This window comes from Pogona vitticeps, chromosome 1, assembly GCF_051106095.1.
Source record: "Pogona vitticeps strain Pit_001003342236 chromosome 1, PviZW2.1, whole genome shotgun sequence".
Lineage (NCBI taxonomy): Eukaryota > Metazoa > Chordata > Lepidosauria > Squamata > Agamidae > Pogona > Pogona vitticeps.
Window position 1 is genome coordinate 66,687,836 of NC_135783.1, and position 15,914 is coordinate 66,703,749.

At 38.8% G+C, this 15,914-nt stretch overlaps 1 protein-coding gene across 18 annotated transcripts in view; it reads right to left on the bottom strand.

Annotated features, from left to right (window-relative positions):
- The window catches only part of QKI (QKI, KH domain containing RNA binding), a 214,743-nt gene that overhangs the window by 12,253 nt on the left and 186,576 nt on the right, over positions 1-15,914 (bottom strand). For 6 of the 18 annotated variants that reach the window (XR_013540517.1, XM_078383197.1, XM_078383196.1 and 3 more), the window contains 2 exons: positions 6,071-6,094; positions 5,486-5,758 (listed from right to left, as the gene is read on the bottom strand). Coding sequence is in view for 14 of the 18 variants with exons in the window: in XM_078383197.1 (XP_078239323.1) it covers positions 5,486-5,758; positions 6,071-6,094 (297 nt within the window). In the remaining 4 variants the exon portion in view is untranslated. Of the gene's footprint in view, positions 1-3,413; positions 3,420-5,485; positions 5,783-6,070; positions 6,095-15,914 lie in introns of all 18 variants that reach the window. The other 12 variants (XR_013540518.1, XM_072994431.2, XM_078383204.1 and 9 more) reach the window with 4 other exon arrangements.

A 15,914-nucleotide genomic window follows, 5' to 3' on the forward strand; every position in this document is an offset into this window, starting at 1 on the left:
CTCCCTTGCAATATTACATATTTATCATAAATTAACTACCTGTGAACTTCATATTAACCTACAATTTCAGCATGTAGCCAAGGTAATCATGTGCATACCTATTACATATCACTGAAATCAATGAGTTCCTGTTAATATCTTTTTAACACTGTATCATTTTACATATTATATCTAATAGTGTACATAGTTCATCAGTACCATGTATATCTGCCACAATTCAGCTGCAACCAATTCTTTTTTTCCAAAGCTGTGATTATCTCTGCACCTTCTTCCCCAGTGCAAACACTGCCCTGACACAGGTGTCATAGTCAAAGAGGAAGCTTGTGCCCACCACATCAGTAGCAATGTTCTGTAATTTGTAGCACCTACAAAGCTCTGGCCCTGGTCAACGATACTGAAATTTGTTGTTTAGGTAACATCACGAATGAAAAAAGACTTTTGAACAATTCCATAAAGTTATTTTAAATTAGCATACAGTATCCCAAAGTGTGGGAGGAAAAGCTCTGCTAAAAGTGGTTAACTATGATAATTATACTTAACTATTTTAACTTCTTGTAAAGAAGAAAGGTGGGATATAAATATTTTAAACAAATAATGTATAGTATTAATTTGAAATGTTATCGTATTTGTCCATTTACTGTGGTTAGAAACAGAAAAACAGTCCAGTCTCAAAACTAACCTAGCTATTTAGGATGAGGTGTTATCAACATAAAATTAATGAGAACAAAGTGCAAGAAAGAAAAACAACTGATTGGTTGTTGTGGGTTTTTCGGGCTTCTTGGCCGTGTTCTGATTGTTTGAAAAAATTGTAGATTGGATACAACATAACGTAATAATTTAGAAATGGTGCATCAAAGGCAGAATACCATGATGATGTCCAACTGCCAATACTTATTACACTAATACTTATGGAAATCACATATCCACAATATGTTATGAATAACTTGCATTTAGATGATTAGATAGATAGATAGATAGATAGACAGACAGATAAGATAGATAGACAGATAAGACAGATAGATAGATAGATAGATAGATAGATAGATAGATAGATAGACAGATAGATAGATAGATAGATAGATAGATAGATAGATAGATAGACAGACAGACAGACAGACAGATAGACAGACAGATAGACAGATAAGATAGATAGAAAGATAAGACAGACAGACAGATAAGACAGATAAGACAGACAGACAGATAGATAGATAGATAGATAGATAGATAGATAGATAGATAGATAGATAGATAGATAGATAGATATCCCTGAAGCTGGGTGAAGAGATTTGCTACTGGTGAATAAAGATTAATAGTTAATAAATTAATAATGATCTTCCTGAACAAACTAGCACCATCCTGAAAGAAAAGATGTGCAGATGAGAAAATACGGGATAGCAAGAAAAATTGCCGTAACAATAACCCCAACCCATAACACTGAAACAATGAAAGCAAAAGCAAAAATGAAAGCAAAAGCAAAAATGTGAGCACTGAGTGTTTTCCTGTGATTTAAAGGAATGTATGAGCTTATGTACAGTTGTGTTCAAAATTATTCAACCCCCAATGCTGTAAAGGGGTTTAGGGACTATAGTGTACATTTGGAATTGTATTCAGAATGAAATCCTACAAGGACGTTTTAAAGAACCAAATGCAACTAAAATAACATCAATCGTTTATGTAATACAGTAGTAAATGTTTCTTTTGTGGTTTCTACATTGCCACAATTATTCAACCCCTTAAAGACTACCACTCTGAAGAAGAGAGGTTCATTCAGGTGTTTTCGATCAGGTATTGAAAACACCTGTGGATGTCACCGAGCACCAATCAAGCATAATAAGCACCAATTAGGCAGCTTTAAAATGACTGTGATACTCAGCTCCTTCTAGACATTTACTGGTGTGGTTACAAACATGGTGAAGTCAAGAGAATGGTTCAGGAAGACAAGAGGAAGAGGTGATTTGTCTTCACAGGAAGGGCAATGGCTATAAGAAGATTGCAAAGAAGTTAAACATACCAAGAGACACCATAGGAAGCATCATTCACAAATTCAAGGCAAAGGGCACTGTTGAAATGCTACCTGGTCGTGGAAGAAAGAAGATGCTGACTTCGACTGCTGTGCGCTACCTAAAGCGTAGAGTGGTGAAAAGTCCCCGTGTGACTGCTGAGGAACTGAAAAAAAGATTTGTCAGATGTGGGTATAGAAGTTTCAGCTCAGACAATAAGGCGCACACTGCGTAATGAAGGTCTCCATGCCAGAACCCCCAGGCGCACCCCCTTGCTGTCTCCCAAGAATAAGAAGAGTCGACTGCAGTATGCCAAAAGTCATGTGGGCAAACCACAAAAGTTGTGGGATAGTGTTCTGTGGACTGATGAAACAAAATTAGAACTGTTTGGGCCCATGGATCAACGCTATGTTTGGAGGAGGAAGAACAAGGCATATGACGAAAAGAACACCTTGCCTACTGTGAAGCATGGCGGAGGGTCAATGATGCTTTGGGGCTGTTTTGCTTCTGCAGGTACAGGGAAGCTTCAGCGTGTACAAGGTACCATGAATTCTCTTCAGTACCAGGAGATATTGGATGAAAATGTGATGCAGTCCATCACACACCTGAGGCTTGGGAGACGTTGGACCTTTCAACAGGACAATGATCCCAAGCATACCTCCAAGTCCACTAGAGCATGGTTGCAGAGGAAAGGCTGGAACATTTTGGAGTGGCCATCGCAGTCACCAGACTTAAATCCGATTGAGAACCTCTGGTGGGACTTAAAGAAAGCAGTTGCAGTGCGCAAGCCTAAGAATTTGACTGAACTGGAGGCTTTTGCCCATGAAGAATGGGCGAAGATACCCGTAGATCGCTGCAAGACACTTGTGTCAAGCTATGCTTCACGTTTAAAAGCTGTTATAACTGTAAAAGGATGCTGTACTAAGTACTAAGATTGAATGTCACTTGGGGGTTGAATAAAAACTAATAATGATGTGAGCACAGAAAAGACATTTGTGGTTATTTCATTATAAACTTAAGGTTATATTTCTCTGACCTACAAGTGCCTCTTTCATGTAAATGTAAGCAAGATGACTGAATGATCAAAATCAATGTCAAAATGGCCAAAACATTCAATTTCAGTGGGGGTTGAATAATTTTGAACACAACTGTATGCACAGAAGATTTAAGTATTACATTTGTTTTCTTAAAGAGATTATGGGTGTTACAGAATCACAGAACAATGGAGTTGGAAGGAAGCTATAAGGCCATTGAACCAATCCCTGTTCAATGAAGGAATCCAAATCAAATTATATATGACAAATGGAAATCTAACATTTTTAATGCCTCCAATGTTGGGGCACGCACCACCTCCTGCGGCAATTCATTCCATTGCCATACTGCTCTAACAGGAAATTTTTTCTGATATTCAACCAAAATCTGGCTTCCTGTAACTTAAACCCATTATTATGTGTCCTGCATTCTCGAATGACTGATAACAGAACCTATCAGTCCTTTGTATGACAACCTTTAAAGTATTTGAAGAGTGCTATCATATCTCCCCTCATAACCAGCCAAAGTTTATGGAGCAAATGCCACTGATTTCAATGGAAAAACTGGACAGATACTTAAACAGAGTCATGTGTGTGTACTTAAGAAGTCTAATTGGCTTTAATGAATGTTACCCCTAGGTAAGTGGGTATTTTGGGGTCCCAACATCCTGTCACTGAATGCCTCTCACAGGAATCATCAAGATCCCCTGCACCTTCCTTATGTTTAATTAACCAAGTAAGCAAGCATGTGATGGGATGTGCAGGGTACATATCTGTAAGAAAAACAGTTCTGTAGCAATTCAGAGAAACAAGTATGTATGTATGTGGGTGGGAAAAGAGACGTAGAGGAAGAAAAAGGTTTTGTGTGTTTGTAGTGTGCTTCTTGAGTACGGTTTGGATAACCTCCCTATTTTTTACAATATATTTGGTGGAATAAATTAATTTCAAAGAGAAATAATGGACTTGCCAACCCATTAAATGAGTGATTTGTTGATGGGAAACTGGATTCAAAGCAGTGGGACTCCTTTGTATTCTGGAGCTCAGACCCACCCTGTTTCTTGCATTCAGGTTCCTCAATCAGTTTTTTTAACCTTAACAGTTTGCCTTTCTGGGCAAATGGGTGCTTCATGATACCAACCACTTTGCAATTGTGCCCATGATGCCATCTCAAAATTCCAAATAAAACCCTGAAAGTTTGGGGATCCAGGGCTGTAACAGTGCAGCCAATTTCTCTCAATCTGTAACAATCCAGAAAAGCAAACCAACTGACTCCCATAAACTTAGTTTATGCATATTATTATTTATGTTCTAATCTAATTTCATTTATTGCAATTGCTTTAAAATTCCAAGCACACTTAACTGACAGTGTGCATTTATAATACAGATGTGCATATGTACATTATATTTCTCCCTCATGGCCACCTTCAAAAACAACGAAGTGTTTTCATGAATAGAAATAGCCCAGTTAGTACTGCCTTGTGTCCTGTTCTTTTTTATTCCTGTTCAGGGAGGTTTCATATATGAGTGTTTTTTTGTTTGTTTGTTTGTTTGTTTGTTTGTTTGTTTTGCTTTCAATGACATGTCTCTGCATTTATGAGTTATAGTGCACATCATCTTAAATTCTTAATCATCTTTGCACTGAGTTCCAGTACACTGATGTAGAAACACTGGTAAAAACAGAATGGAACCAATGCTACTAAGGGCCTCCCCATCTAATGACAATGAACGAATATACTGTATTTATAATATAGTGGTTTAAACTTTTTCACAGTCCAGTACCACTAATAAGATGAGACACCATATGTGTCTCATCAACACAGAAATTAGTACACTTCTCCCAACTATTACACCGACTTTCCCCAACATAATGTTCTCCAGATGATAAGGACTCAAGCTGTTGTTGGCCCTGGGCACTAGGGCTTTGTGGGATAGGGCTGATGGGATATGAGGTTCAAAATTTCTGGAGGGCACCACAACAGGAATGTCTACTTTAATGTTAAGGCACTGCTTTTTTATATGTTTCAAAATTATAATAGCACTCTCTCACAAAGAAGTGGGGGAAAGACTACATTATATCTTCTGGTAAGCACTTCCAAAACCCAAGAAGCAAAAAATTAGCAAACCTTAAACTGTTACCAATAAAAAATGCATCAAGTTGCCAATATATTCCAACTACAGTTTTGTCTGGAACACTAACATCAAGTTCATCTATAGAAAAACAACAACAACAAAAACCAACTGCTTCCATATAAATGTTACTAGAGCATGAGTACAGTATGTGCGCCATACTTATTTACAAGAAAAGCCACGTGCTCTAAAAACATACTGTTTATCATTTCAGAAAGTACATTCTTGTCAATGCAACCATAAAAGTAATCTGCAAGTTACACAATAGTAACTTTATGTAACACATCACCTGATAAATGATCAATTAATTTTCTGCATAAAACTTACCTAATACACCACTGGGTTCAATAGGATACTCAAGAATCGATGTAGCAGGTGCCAGTGTGTAGGGATACTCATAAGGTGTGTAAATTAAACCAGCTTCAGGTCCTGGGGGAACTATTGCAGCAGTTGGGTGAGGAGTTCCATTTGGCATGACAGCGGTCTGTATTTGTCTGATCAAAGGCATTATGGTAGGGCCAGCTGGCGTAGGGGTACGCAGGGCAGCTGGTGGGAGAACAGGCGCAGGCCCTGTGATAATCCTTGGAGCCTGAGCTGTTGCTGCAAGAGAAAAGGCAAGGGCTGCTACAGTAAGCAAAGAAATTTAGAAGAAAGTATGGAGACAGCAGTGCAAAACATGGAAAGATGGGAAAAGTAGAAAAGTAGGAAAGAAGAAAAATAAAAGGAAATCATTAGTACATGCATTGATCACACAGTGCCAAAGCACACCATTCAAAAGCAAACAGCTTTCCATTTCCCAGTGTGATTAAATATGAACATGCAAAATAAAAGCCAATTTAAAATGGTAAAGTAGATTTCTAAAACAGGTTACACAGCACAAAAGCTCAATTTAGACCACATATTTTTCATTACCTATGCCTTCAAGACTGCATGAGACTGAGAGGCATGCAGAAAATAGAGAAAATACTGTTGTAATTACATATGGAATATTAAAAATAGTGAGATTATAGTCAACAGAAATTCAGTGAAGCTCAGATCTCATACAATATGTTTCAGCTGCAGTTTAGCATATAAATATGACATTTAGTATGCAAACACTAAACCTTGTTTATAACATACCCATTTTAAGGATTACTGCAATCTTGATGTTCACAAGATTATGTACAGAAATCTTGATTATGTACCTGCCCACCAATATTTCCCCTACTATGACATAGCTATAAAATATGTAAACATTATTCTGAAAAAAAGAATGACTGTACATATTTTAGAAAAGTAACATTTAAACCATTAGCAGAGTTAGTTAAGATGCACAAAGTGTGTTAGTACACAATGCTATCAACTGTTTTCAGAACCAACTACAAGAGTCACTACTTCCTTGAGATAACCCTAGTTTCATTGCTAAAATATAGTGCAATGCAACTGAGAGCTAAATATTGAGACTACAATCCACAGGCTATGGGAATTGGGGGTGCTGCACACCTTATTTACTGGAGTTTATTACACCAGTATAGCTTGATTATAAAACAGGCAGAATAACCATCTGGCATTAAACTATGATTCAGGAGACTGAGTGGATGAATTCTTGTTTCTTATACCCTTTGCCAGAGGTTAGGAAAAATATTGATTACGGATCATTAATTAAAGCACATCCACTCATTTCCTAGTTTCTGCCTTGTTTATATCCCACTATATACAAGCAGATTCCATTATCATATGAGAGATAAATGCCAACATTTCAAGTAACATTTACATACAAACAAATTGAGGACAACCCGATGATTTTCCCCCTGCAAAACACATGATCGCACCCAGAGTTATGCATACATAATAGAGCTGGCACAAGCACACGCCCACATTTCTCCCCCCCCACTAGCCATCCATGAGCTCCCCCCACTGCCCAAGAAAATGTTAAGCAGATGGTCTCGCATGTCTTCCTGAATGGGATGGGCTGAGAAGAAAGAGGTTCAAACTGCTACAAATTCACTTGCCAAAAGAAAAAGTGGGAGAAAATCTTTGTTATTAGCAAGTGGGAACACTAAGGGAAGGAGGTTGGAATACAGCTACTGAATTAGGCTTCTGGAAAAAAAACCCTGTAATCATTTGTGGGAAAGGGGGAAAGAGCATGCTCTAGTTATCAGTGGCACCCACAACTGACCGATCCTATTCAACATAAATGCATTAAAAATCCCTATACAGTATTGGGAAGACGTGCATAAAAATTATATATGCTGAGGTGGGAATCGTATATTAGAAAATTACATAGTAAAAGATATGAAGGGGAATTTCCATTAAAAAGTGTGTATTAGGAAAAACTATGTACAATATATATAGTGGATAAATATTTCATTAAAAACATTGTAAACATTGTAAACTATTATAAAAATGAAATGGAATGAACTTCTTCCAAGAAATTTAATGGTTCAAGAAAACAAAAGATAAATTTCAACATTCCTAGGTTAAAGGCATTTTCATAATATTCTTCTGGATAGCTGAAATAATTTTTCCTAAGGAAGGGCATTTTTTGTGGGATTCTGGTTTTTTTCTCAAATTGGACAGAAGTGACTTGTTCAAACAAGATTTCAATCTCTTCCCAATGATGAAGGACCTCTTTCCACACAACTTGCAGGCCACCACATTCAGTGGGGGCTCAAAATCCAAGAAGCAAAGAAGGAGACAAGAAAAATTGCTTTTAGTAGCCTTGCTGTACATGTATAACCAGGTCTAGTACAATGTTTCGCACCCAAACTATCACTGTGGACTTTTTTCAGTTTTTGGTCTTGTGTCGAGTTGTAAAGCAGTGGGCCTGTGAAAGCATAATTAAGCTTATACTGAGGCCCAAATCCTGTTGAGTCAATCACAACCACACAAAGCTGATGATGTCAACAGCAAGGGGAAATTGCCAGTAATTAAAGAAAACTGATTAGCAAATAAAACTTTATTTTATTTTATTTGTTACAATTTGGATAACATTTTTATAAACCATTTGTATATCAATTCCTTGGGTGGCTTTAGCGATTTGTAGGTGGTCTAATGTCACAGATATCATTGGGACTTGAGCAAATATAAAAAGTCATTTATAAATAAGACATCCACTGATAATCTAGTTTTCCCAAATCAGACTAGCTAATTTGATCTTTATACATTATTTGATAACTATGAAAATTAAGAAGTTTAATTTGAACTGTTTACTTCTGGTACATACTATGAAAAGTGCAATGGATAACGAATTATTTGATTATATCATGAAGTGCCTCCAAATTCTGTCTCCTTTTAATAAAGTACATTTAGCTTTAGAGGATACATGGCAAACCCACAGGCTCCTGATTCTGCTGCCTGATTAATACAATGTTTCCACAAAAATAAGACAAGGTCTTATATTAATTTTTGCTCCAAAAATGCATTAGGGCTAATTTTCAGGGGATGCTTAATTTTTTTTCATACACAACAATCTTCATTTATTCAAATACAGTCATGTCATCTTCTGGTTTCTGCTCAATGGTTGGAGGGGCGGGGTTTCATTTAACTGGGGCTTATTTGGGGGTAGAGCTTATATTATGGGAATCCTGAAATATCATGTGTGTGTTCAGTCGTTTAGTCGTGTCCGACTCTTCGTGACCCCATGGACCAGAGCACGCCAGGCCCTCCTGTCTTCCACCGCCTCCCGGAGTTGTGTCAAATTCATGTTGGTTGCTTCGACGACACTGTCCAACCATCTCATCCTCGGTCGTCCCCTTCTCCTCTTGCCTTCACACTTTCCCAACATCAAAGTCTTTTCCAAGGAGTCTTCTCTTCTCATGAGATGGCCAAAGTACTGGAGCCTCAGCTTCAGGATCTGTCCTTCCAATGAGCACTCGGGGTTGATTTCCTTTAGAATTGATAGGTTTGTTCTCTTTGCAGTCCAGGGAACTCTCAAGAGTCTCCTCCAGCACCACAATTCAAAGGCATCAATTCTTCGGCGGTCAGCTTTCTTTATGGTCCAGCTCTCACTTCCATACAACACTACAGGAAAAACCATAGCTTTGACTATTCGGGCTTTTGTTGGCAAGGTGATGTCTCTGCTTTTTAAGATGCTGTCAAGGTTTGTCATTGCTTTCCTCCCAAGAAGCAGCCGTCTTTTAATTTCGTGGCTGCTGTCTCCATCTGCAGTGATCATGGAGCCCAAGAAAGTAAAATCTGTCACTGCCTCCATATCTTCCCCTTCTATTTCCCAGGAGGTGATGGGATCAGTGGCCATGATCTTAGTTTTTTTGATGTTGAGTTTCAGACCGTTTTCTGCACTCTCGTCTTTCACCCTCATTACAAGGTTCTTTAGTTCCTCCTCACTTTCCGCCATCAGAGTGGTATCATCTGCATATTGGAGGTTGTTGATATTTCTTCCTGCAATCTTAATTCCAGCTTGGGATTCCTCCAGTCCAGCCTTCTGCATGATGTATTCTGCATATAAGTTAAATAAGCAGGGTGACAATATACAGCCTTATCGTACTCCTTTCCCAATTTTGAACCAATCCGTTGTTCCATATCCAGTTCTAACTGTTGCTTCCTGTCCCACATATAGGTTTCTCAGGAGATGGATAAGGTGGTCAGGTACGCCCATTTCTTTTAGGACTTGCCATAGTTTGCTGTGGTCCACACAGTCAAAGGCTTTTGCATAGTCAATGAAGCTGAAGTAGATGTTTTTCTGGAACTCTCTGGCTTTCTCCATAATCCAGCGCATGTTGGCAATTTGGTCTCGAGTTCCTCTGCCCCTTCGGAATCCCGCTTGTACTTCTGGGAGTTCTCAGTCCACATACTGCTGAAGCCTACCTTGTATGATTTTGAGCATAATCTTGCTGGCGTGTGAGATGAGTGCAATTGTCCGGTAGTTGGAGCATTCTTTGGCACTGCCCTTCTTTGGTATTGGGATGTAGACTGATCTTTTCCAGTCCTCTGGCCACTGTTGAGTTTTCCAAACATGCTGGCATATTGAATGTAGCACCTTAACAGCATCATCTTTTAAGATTTTAAGTAGTTCCACTGGAATGCCATCACCTCCACTGGCCTTGTTGTTAGACAAGCTTTCTAAGGCCCACTTGACTTCACTCTCCAGGATGTCTGTCTCAAGGTCAGCAACTATATTGTCTGGGTTGTCCGGGATATCCAAAACTTTCTGATATAATTCCTCTGTGTATTCTTGCCACCTCTTCTTGATGTCTTCTGCTTCTGTGAGGTCCCTTCCATTTTTGTCTTTTATCATGTCCATCTTTGCACAAAATTTTCCTCCAATATCTCCAATTTTCCTGAACAGATCTCTGGTTTTTCCTTTTCTGTTATTTTCCTCTATTTCTTTGCATTGTTCATTTAAGAAGTCCCTCTTGTCTCTCCTTGCTATTCTTTGGAAGTTTGCATTCAATTTTCTGTAACTTTCCCTATCTCCCCTGCATTTTGTTTCCCTTCTCTTTTCTGCTATTTGTAAGGCCTCGTTGGACAGCCACTTTGCTTTCTTGCATTTCCTTTTCTTTGGGATGGTTTTTGTTGCTGCCTCCGGTACAGTGTTACAAGCCTCTATCCAAAGTTCTTCAGGCACTCTGTCCACGAAATCTAGTTCCTTAAATCTGTTCTTCACTTCTACTGTGTATTCGTAAGGGATTTGGTTTAGATTATACCTGAGTGGTCCAGTGGTTTTTCCTACTCTCTTCAGTTTAAGCTTGAATTTTGCTATGACAAGCTGAAGATCAGAGCCACAATCAGCTCCAGGTCTTGTTTTTGCTGACTGTATAGAGCTTCTCCATCTTTGGCTGCAGAGAATATAGTCAATCTGATTTCGATGTTGCCCATCTGGTGATTTCCATGTGTAGAGTCGCCTCTTGTGTTGTTGGAAAAGGGTGTTTGTGATGACCAGCTTGTTCTCTTGACAAAATTCTATTAGCCTTTGCCCTGCTTCGTTTTGAACTCCAAGGCCAAACTTCCCTGTTGTTCCTTTTATCTCTTGACTCCCTACCTTAGCATTCCAGTCCCCCAGAATGAGAAGAACATCCTTCTTCGGTGTCAGTTCTAGAAGGTGTTGTAAATCTTCATAAAATTGTTCAATTTCAGTCTCCTCAGCAATGGAGGTTGGTGCATAAACTTGGATTATTGTGATGTTGAAAGGTCTGCCTTGGATACGTATTGGCATCATTCTATCACTTTTGAGATTATATCCCATTATGGCTTTTCCCACTCTTTTGTTGACTATGAGGGCTACTCCATTCCTTCTACGGGATTCTTGCCCACAATAGTAGACATGATAATCATCTGAGTTGAAATCACCCATTCCCATCCATTTTAGTTCACTGATGCCCAGAATGTCGATGTTTATTCTTGCCATCTCCTGTTTGACCACCTCCAGCTTCCCAAGGTTCATAGATCTTACATTCCAGGTTCCTATGCAGTATTTTTCTTTCCAGCATCGGACTTTCCTTTCACTTCCAGGCACGTCCACAGCTGAGTGTCCTTTCGACTTTGGCCCATCCACTTCATCAGCTCTGGAGCTACTTGTACTTGTCCTCCGCTCTTCCTCAGTAGCATGTTGGACGCCTTTTGACCTGAGGGGCCCATCTTCCAGCGTCATATCTTTTAGCCTTTTGTTTCTGATCATGGGGCATTCTTGGCAAAGATACTGGAGTGGAATTGCCGGTTCCTACCCCAGGTGGATTGCGTTTAGTCAGAACTCTCCACTATGACCTGTCCGTCTTGGGTGGCCCTGCACGGCATAGCCCATAGCTTCTCTGAGTTACTCAAGCCCCCTCGCCACGACAAGGCAGCAATCCATGAAGTATGAAATATCATACTAGAGCTTATTTTCAGGTTAGGTCTTATTTTTTGGAAAACAGGGTATGTGCCTCTGGACCTACTCCTTAATTACAAGAAAGGAGACCTTCTGAACGTAAGGGTGAAGCATCTTCTTTCCTGCTCAGATCTTCAACCTTAGCACTCAATCACTATTGCCAAAGAACCATCCTTTACCATATACTGTAAATTTTGAGCTCTGGATAGCTTTGGATAGAATGAAAGGGAAAGGCCTCAAATAAGCAGAATATTTAGGCTATGATCCTAAGAATGCCTACTTAGGAATAAACCACTGTTTTTAAAGACATTTTAAACATAACTATAAATGATTCATTTACATTTTTAAATAACCAAAGTTTCTTTTTTCACTCCACATAGGATAACAGTCATAGACAGAATAACAATAACTAAGACTGTCAGTATCTTTTTTCCTTATTGTCCACATCCCAAACCACTGCAGCTAATCAGCTAAATAAATATATAAAACCAATACTGTACTATCACAAACCCAGTCCTATTGATTTTCTACCATTCACCTCATTTCCTCACTGCCCCTCCTCATACCACATGAAATACACTTTTAAACATTTCCACCACAAGGTCACAGAGAAACACATATAGAGAACAGGATCAACCTTTTATGTAACAAGGCTGTTAAACTCCTTTGGCCATATTCATAACGCTCGGCAATTCAAAAACAACAGTGCATGTCACTCTCCTCAGAAGGATCATGAGGAAGCCTTGGCCACTGGCTTGGTTCCCTGCAAATGACATCAGTCCATAACAACATAACTTAGGTCATTCACTATATGCTGATCTTCCTCACTGGCCACTGCACATATACTGACAAAACAAAATGACCACTGCACAGAGCAGGTGTGATCTAGGTTACTAACTTTCTTTCTGATTAGTCTGAGCACCCATAAACTGCTTCTACTTAAGAATTTATGATGATGTGTAGCTCTCTTGTGAAATGAAGATAATGAGAACAGCTTCACCTATTCTATTTCTACAACTCAGACAAATGTTAAAAGGCATTTTACTAGAAAATGGTGATACCTAAGACAAACTCTACAGGATATTTCTAAAACATGCAACAAATCTCTGAACACTTGACAATGATTCCTATTCCAATTCTTCAAGGTGTAAGAAATCAGAAATTTGTCTGCAAAGGAGAGGGGAACTTGCATTCATACCTCTAGAACTAAATCAATCAAATTCATTGCCTGCTCTTCACTCTGTCTCTTCTCAGTCAGGCCAAACCTTGGGGTCAAAAGTGCAGAACAACTGAAATTTATTGCCAATGTCCCACTCTCCCAACATAAGTATGGTGCATGGAAGAGGTATACTGGGGCATAGATAGGCACATCATATGCACATACAGTGGGGTCTCGACTTACGAACTTAATCCGTATTGGAAGGCAGTTCTCAGGTTGAAAAGTTCGTAAGTCGAATCTTCATTTCCCATAGGAATGCATTGAAAACCATTTAATCCGTATCTGCTCTTTTTGTCCATAGAAACTAATGGGAAGCTGCTATTCCGCCTTCTGCCACTAGAGGGGGATATTTTTTTCTTTTTTCCTTTTAACCTAAGATGACTTAGCTTTTTAAAAAAAGGGAAAAAAAGAGTTCGTAACTCGAATCTAAGTTTGCAAGTCGAGTCCATATATTCCTATGAGAGCGGTTCGTAAGTCGAAACGTTCGTATGTCGAGCCGTTTGTAAGTCGAGACCCCACTGTAAATTCAGACCCAGCTGCCCCTCCCCCTGCTCAGGGAGTGACCATTCTAGCATAATCAAGGAAAAGGCTGTGCTGATAGGAAGAATTATTTTCAATGCCTGAATTCGCCCCATCCCAGTTTTCTCCATAACTTGCAAAGCTTCCACCTACATAACTCCTTTAGGTTTCACTACCTTAATTCTGCAGAATGCCTGAGAAAATATTTCATGTGTATGTCATTTTTCAGCGGCTGTGGATGCGAATCAGCCAGAACAACCTAGAACAGAACCCCTCTCCATACTCCATTCCTGGACTAAAGTTAGGTTGCCTGCTATCTCACTTCAAATCACTTATCCAAAAAGACGGTATCTACATATAGGACTACTGTTGTGCCATGCAGGCAAGCTATGGTCCAGACCAGTAGATTCCACAACAAACCTGAGCAAGGCTTTCTCTCCTGTCATCACTTGAATATTTTTATTTTTTCCCCATCTTGAACCATATTACTATTGTTGCTTTTTATTTTATTATACTGTTTTTATTCTATTTTTATTCTATTTTTACTGTTAGCCGCCTAAAGTAGACTTGTGCCTAGATGGGCAGGGTATAAATTTAATAAATAAATTAAAATAAATAAAACGATTCCAGTAACAAAGAAAGACATTCTATACATGATTACAGAAACCCAGCACTATGTTCCTAAATTTTTGTAGACAAAAAGGGACTAACCAGATCTTGTTTTAGGATACTCTCAAGCCCCTAGCAGTGTACAATACAGACACTACAGCTGCAGAAATTCACAGAAAGACATGGGATAGTCTTATGTCAAGTCAGATTGAAATTATACCTAGTATAGTATTAGTCTACTGATAGATGACAACACCAGGTGCTCTTTCTCAAATGTGATTCAAAATATAATGGATTAAATTTGGAACTATCTGGATGCAAGACATATTCTGCTTTATGTAAATTCTATTATGAAATGCTGGTCTGCAAATAGGAAACACTACTTTGCTAGCATTTGGTCAACAAATAACGTTCCCATTTTATATTGCCAAATGCATAATTTGAGATAAATAGAATGTTACAGCCATCATATATAGACAAGAAAATTATAAAGAGCATCTATTTAAAAATATAATAAATTAGAGAAGGTTATAAAGTTCACTTCCTGACTCAGAGACCAAAGCATGATTATCAATAAAGCAGCTTCCCATCTCTCAACCCCCCAAAATCACACTATTCAGAACAATACATCATAATAGACAATGTAGGATAATCAGATTGGACAAAAATCTGTCAGAATACGTAATACTCAAGAATAAACCACAATTCCAATCATACAAATTCCCTCCCATCTAGAGATCCACAACTGCATCTGTCATCTTTTAATCTAGGAAATGTCATACTGTACTGTATATTCCAGATCCTGTACTAATTTCTGGAGACTGGCAAGACTATTTATTGTTTTTAGAACATCTCCAAACTCAAATCTTGTGTGGAACACAACAAACTCAAATCTTGTGTGGTAGGCAACACATAAGATTTGGCCCTATAATAGAACTGGCCTTCCAGAGCTAACACAAAAATCAGTTTCTCCTCTGAGTAGCCATCTATGCATTCATACTAATTGGTCTGTATCTGCACAGAACTGCTCCTTCAGTATCTTCTAGATGGAAAGAGTCTCTGTGGTAAACCCAGCTCTTTTCTACAGCACAGGTGTCCGTATGTACCCCCTCAGTTCAAAAATTCATGTGACACAGCAGCAGTAGTTTAGTTGTAAACTGGTGCTGAAGAGGGGAGGAAGAATGAATCATGTGAACACATAGATGACCTTTTGAAGAAGGAAAATTACAAGTAAGCAACCTCTTTTTCTCTGCTGTGGTCTCTATACAGTCACATTAATGACTAAGGACCAATGAGCTTACCTCCAAAATGAATAAGTAGGAAGGGATCTGCACTCTTCTTTAGCTGAGATCTCCTAGACAATTAGCAATCCAATGTGCTTGTTTTCATGGCCAATCTGGCAAATATTTGAGTCAAAATGGCCTTCCCCAGAACACCTTAGGCAGGAATGTTATGTTTGGCTTGAGTACAAACTTGTCAGGGTACCAGCAAAAATAGGGCTGGTTTGTGCCTAAGAGCACAAAATTCTCGTGTGATGTGCCAATGCAGCCTCCAGCAAATAAGGCAGTATTCTGGAGCTGAGCCAATACTAGGAGAGGCTGCAT